The sequence below is a fragment of the Sinohyriopsis cumingii genome, chromosome 8, assembly GCF_028554795.1.
Source record: "Sinohyriopsis cumingii isolate HCF-2022 chromosome 8, ASM2855479v2, whole genome shotgun sequence".
Classification (NCBI taxonomy): Eukaryota; Metazoa; Mollusca; class Bivalvia; order Unionida; family Unionidae; genus Sinohyriopsis; species Sinohyriopsis cumingii.
Genome location: NC_142968.1, coordinates 108130992 through 108136991, shown reverse-complemented (window position 1 = coordinate 108136991; position 6000 = coordinate 108130992). Strand labels below are relative to the sequence as shown.

General features: G+C 32.2%; 1 protein-coding gene across 3 annotated transcripts in view; it reads left to right on the top strand.

Annotated features, from left to right (window-relative positions):
* The first annotated feature begins 3643 nt into the window (after positions 1–3643).
* Positions 3644–6000, top strand: part of LOC149794344 (glucose-6-phosphate exchanger SLC37A2-like) — a 79765-nt gene continuing 77408 nt past the window's right edge. Inside the window, exon 1 of one of the 3 annotated variants that reach the window (XM_089968494.1) lies at positions 3644–3842. In XM_089968494.1, the coding sequence (XP_089824620.1) occupies positions 3775–3842 (68 nt within the window). In that variant the 5' untranslated portion in view covers positions 3644–3774. The remainder of the gene's footprint in view (positions 3843–6000) is intronic. The other 2 variants (XM_089968495.1, XM_089968496.1) reach the window with 2 other exon arrangements.

Below are 6000 nucleotides of genomic sequence, written 5' to 3'. Positions count from 1 at the left end.
ATTTAAAGTAAGATGGCTTTTAAAGTGTTGGTATAAAGCAGTTTGATATACCAATATAGTTAGTTTATCAAATTGTGATCCGCCCATTTCGCAATAATACGTATATATAAACATACTTAGATCAATGATGCATTTTCACTCATTAATCATTTGTGACGGATGAAAATAATGATAAAAAGTATTAATAATCCCAATTTTATAAATGAACTAAATATGGTACACAATGTCATCGCAATCCTGTCTTCTTTCCTTTCCCCTCTCCACTCTTATGCATAAGGGACAGAATATGTGTAAATCTGGAGTGAGAGAGAAAAGGAATATTTAGGCTGGACGAAAACATTGAAACTGAACTTACACAAAGTAACGTAAAATAATAAGGTTCATCGTAACGGTATGTATACCCTTTCCTTGGGAGATATCTACAGTGTTTATATAATCAATGATACAAAGTTGCGGTAGCCTGTTGACACAATGAGGTAAATTTGGGTTACGAAGCACACATACTGTAATTTAATGCTTTGTTGTTGTGGTTGCTGTTGTTGTTTCTTAAACCTACTATAATGTTCTAAAAATCGATTATTATTAATTAAATATAAAAAATGTCAAAGGACGCCTCTCTCTCTCTCTCTTGTTGGTTTTCGTTCATTTCTCTCAGTTAGTTTAAAACCATAGAGTCGCAACAGTGTAATACTGAAAATAACTATATTTTCATTGCGTAAGAGGCAATGATACTTTTACACACACACACACACACACACACACACACACACTCTCACACAGGTATATATATATATATATATATATATATATATATATATATATATATATATATATATATATATATATATATATATATATATATATATATATATATATATATATATATATGTATGTATATGTGTGTGAGAGAGAGAGAGAGAGAGAGAGAGAGAGAACCCTCTAATTAAACAAACTGTTGATATAACATACGCTGACTCATTTTGGATTGATAATAATAATGCATTTACACTTACTGTTTTACACAGCTCTCTTATACGCAAGTCTGACATCAAGTCACGTGCACATCAGTGGTATGTCAGAATAACATGATTCTGACATTAAGTTATGAGATTCATTAACATGCGTCCCAACATTATAAAAAGAAAAATAGTTTTTAGTATGAATGAAAATGTCCATAAAATGATGCACTACAAACTTTTTGAAGTCATTATGCCCGCAATATTTATACATTCACGTTATGTTTTCGATTTTATTGTTCTTGAACATCTTGAACAGTTAGGATGTAGCGATGGAGAGAGAGAGAGAGAGAGAGAGAGTCTCAAACCAAGCTTGGCATGAAATGTAAAGGTCTGTAAAATTGCAAGCATTTTTAATGAATTGCCCTAGGTAATAATTACTAGCTCATTGAGCAAAACCTTTCAGATCGATGTAATTGTTTCGTGTATTCTCAACTATTACGTGATTAAAATTTATATGTATATACAGAAAATATTTAGTAATCTCGTACAATTAGGGAAATTGGTAAAAATTTTAATGAAGAAAGTTGTATAACCGATACTATAGAAAGAGCGATATGAAATGAGCGTAGAAAAACTATGCTTTTCTATTCGTGGCATGTACGTGAGTTGACCTATCAGTCAGTAATCTTGTCGGCCCTGGTTGTACAAACGTTCTGTGATTAGCAACGAACTGCTAATATTTTTGTGTAAGCCCACTATAAGCAAGTACCTAATAATATATTTATATAAGCATACTTATTAAAAGTTGTGATGGGGTTTTCTCGTAAATTTGATATGTATTTTTGCTTCATTAAAGAAAAATTACATTTCCGTCTTTACTCGCTTATAAGTTGAGTCCAACTGCAAACAACAAAGCTCCTGATCTGACGTACCATAATGCGCCTAAAGATCAGGATCTTTTTCTTGTTGTTGAGTACTCCTAACAAACTGCACAGATCTTGATCTGTCGGCGCATTATCTGACTGCATATCTGGGTCTGTGCAATTTGCAATTGGACCCGACTTATAAGTGAGTATCAACATTACATTAAAATAAATAATCTTTTACAGTTGAATTTGATACTTGTCTGTCATTGTAGTGTACACTAAATCTGATGGACGAAATATATATTTATCTCAATTCTTGTTTTAAATGTTTAATGCTTGGATCCTAAAACATAACATTTGTAAAACAAAAGTTGTCAAAAGTTATACATGTTGTCCATTTCTACCTGCGTGTGGTAATATATTTAATTAAATGAATGTAAAAGATTTAATATCTGTTTCTGTATCCTATTAAGAAGCATTGTCCAAATATTTAGGATATGAAATGAAAAAAAAAAACTGCAGAATAAATTATCCATCAAGGGCCATCTCGTAGCTTGTTGATTTAAATCTTATTAAAACATTACCCTTTGAAGGGTCTTAAAAGAAAGATATCTGTATAAAAAAGGGTTTATATTTGTCTGATTATTAGCACAAAGACCTTATACCTGCAGTTCTTGTACCGATGTGTCGTTCTGTATGATAACTATACATAACAAATGACAATTGAATGTATACAAAATTAATTCTGAAAGGAATAGTATTGTACTAAGTATACCATAATTTTATGCACCTAAATCTGTTCAGATCTACAGTGGGAACCTTCGAAAATTCTTCAGTAATAAGTTTTTTATATATAAAAAAACAAACACCAAAACAACAAGAACAAAAAAAACCCCAAAACAAATAAAGAAAAAAAATAAAATAAAATAAATAAAACAAAACAAAACAAACAAAACAATAAAATATCGTATATCTTTGAAGAAATCAATCCTAAATATACAAAACATAATATTTAATGTAATAGAGCTTTGAGAACGTTCATTCATGTTTCCCATAATATTTTCATACTCGTGTGTTTCAACGGATATTTTTCAATTGTCTTTCTCTAAACTGAGTATTGGTGCTTGGACTGCAATCTGAGCTTCGAGTTAGGACCTTGTTTACTATCTAGGTAGTCGATTAAGCGCGTCAATCCAAGGGCTCCACCAAAATGGTCCAAACTGGGCCCCTCGTTTTCTAAGGCCGTTACTGACCGTCAGTAATACCTTTACGACATTAAATAAGTTTAACTCGGCTAGTACTGCAGAGTAATGTAATAAATATGATAGATGCGTAAAGGATGAAGACCAAGTTTCCAGTTGAGCCAAACGAGGAATCACTTCAAGTACCCAAATTTCGAAACTCACTAAAATGAGAGAGAGAGAGAGAGAGAGAGAGAGAGAGAGAGAGAGAGAGAGAGAGAGAGGGAGGGGTGGTGGGGGGTGGGCACAAAGGACATTTTCCTTACTTCTAACATTTAAATAATACCAAAACATTCATAGTAGACAATATCTTGACAAAAGTTATTATAAATTTTTGTAAACATCACGTCCTTCACGGCTAACATATCTTTTGCCGTCCACTGCGGTAGAGCTGTGATTTCATCTAGGTCATTAATAAAAGTCCTAATCTGGGAAGTATCACTGCGATTACTGTACCTCTACGTTTCGAGTATCGAAGTTATTTTAATCGTATCAGAAAGAGACGAGAATATTCCGATTGGTCAAAGCATGTCATGTGCTTAATCTGCGTACGGATTCAATGATTAGCCGCAGTTTTATAGAGGCCGAAGGTTTACTTCCGGTGCAGTCGAGTGGGGGTTACAATTGGTATTGACTGCTGGCAACTTTGGGTAACAGTAAACGATCGCGATCCTGTGTGAAAGATAGGTTCAGGCGATATCGTCGAAGATGGCAAACTCAATACCCCTCGGCATACGGATACTACCTCAACAAAACTGTATAAGCAGAGATTCAGCGTAAGTTTATACTATGTATTTATGTGTAGCTATGACAGGAATGATGTGAATTGGTGAATCAAATCATGTGATATTGGGCATGACTAAATTAGAAGAAACTGATCATAATCAGATACCGATATATTTTTTAAGCGTTTCATTGCATTGCTTTTTTTATTTCCTTTATTATTATTTAAAAAAAATCCATATGCGCTTTAGAAATGCATAAAAATTGTGGACTGTTGTGTGTTATGTTTTGTAAAAAAAATTGTAGTGGTTGTTATGATATAAAACGCGTTGAGAAGTTTAACCTTATAGATTTCTTATTGAAACCTTTGACTAAGATCTTCACAATAAAATTCATGATAAAGAGCTTACCTTACCTAAGTTAAGATGTCTCCTCATGCTCTCATCAACAAAAACACAGTACCACTCAATTAACATTCATATTAGTAGATTCCCTCAAGATTTGAGAAATGGTTTTGTCACTGCAGGCCAAATTCACAGTTACTTGCATTTTCTTAGAAAATATGAAGAAAATTTTTGACTTGTGTGAACAAATAACTAATATGTGACTTATTTAACACAAAATATTCATATTCTTAATATTTTTATTTTTATTTTTACATTCATGTTTGGTTATTGAAGGATTTACAAGGATATTATCTATGCTTAGTTTTTAATAAAATATTTACATTGCTTGCTTGCATAAAGTTTATCTAGCTTAAAGAAATGCAGACCAATATTTGCCATTGCATAATTAGTTTTAAGGATCGCAGGATATGACAGTTTTTGCCCCCAAATTGTCCCTCCTAATATTAATATCTGTGCACGTCATGTAAACCCATTTTGTACATTATTTATAATGAAACCATTTATTTGCCACTTTCAAATTGTGTGTATCCTTTATGAGATTTGTTGGACAAAGGACAAAATATCTCTTGCCCAATGGATCATTGGTGCATGACTGCATAAGTCAGCAGTTCAGAATGTACAGTTTTCTTGAAATCATTCATGGAATGAACTGCACACACCCTGAAAACAACATAGACCCACATTTGACACTGCATGACCCCAGATCTGCAAATGCATTAATTTATGACATCAGATATTGGTCTTTTTGACCATGTACAGTAGATGCATGTTATTAAGTCTTCATACTATTTATTACTCATGCTGAATGCTGATAAAGTTTTGTATGATACATATCCCCAATAGGTGTTAGTGGGTACCTTCTGTTTCATTTCTAATATATCTCATCAGAGATTATTAAAAGTTAAATATCCATTTAATACACCGATAATGAAAATGTACAAAATACTTGATTGATGATTGATTGCAATTTGTCTGTTGACCGAAGTGTGCAATATGCCATACTTTTAATATTTCACTGAATGACTGGGGCTCAAACTGGAATCAGAAAAAATCTGAGAAGTAACTTCTCCATTTATGCAAAAACTAGAGGAGTGGGAAACAAAGCAATGCTGTAATTTTACTTTGGCAAATATATATTGATAGTCTTAAAAATATTATTAAAGATTATCTTAATTTTACAATGGTCAACAAAAAGAAATATTACTGCATGTTCTAAAATAGAATGCTTTACGTGTGTTCTGAAATTAAGGATTGCATATTTTATAATATACTGCTAAAAGAATGGAAATCTTTTGAATAATTTGTATCTAAACAGTATGAAAAGTGAAAAACACTTGCACACGTTAAAAAGGAAACATTGTAGCCTAAAAAGTCTTTATAGGCACTGTATGTATTACATGAATGTATTTCATTCATGTCCGGTAAAAGTTCATTCAAATAACATTTTCATTTGTGTCATGGATATTGTTTTGGATAATGTTTGTATGTGTTTTTCATTTTGTCTCACTAGAAGCTACCTTTCCTGTCAACTGTCAAGCCACAAGTACTTTGTTTTTGTAAGAGGGAACTGCTGTATCTGGTTATATAAGTAAACAGGGTACATGCACATGTAAGCACTCATGCATTATATAAGGGAGCTATAGAATATATTGACTTATAGCGAGATTGCCTTATAATTAAGCTTTTGATATATAACAATGAATAATAAAATGGGTTCATGAGCTATTTTAGAGCTCTATGTTATAATAATGGAGTGCCTTATAGATGGGGAGTACTGTATGTCATTAATAAAAATTATGCTGGT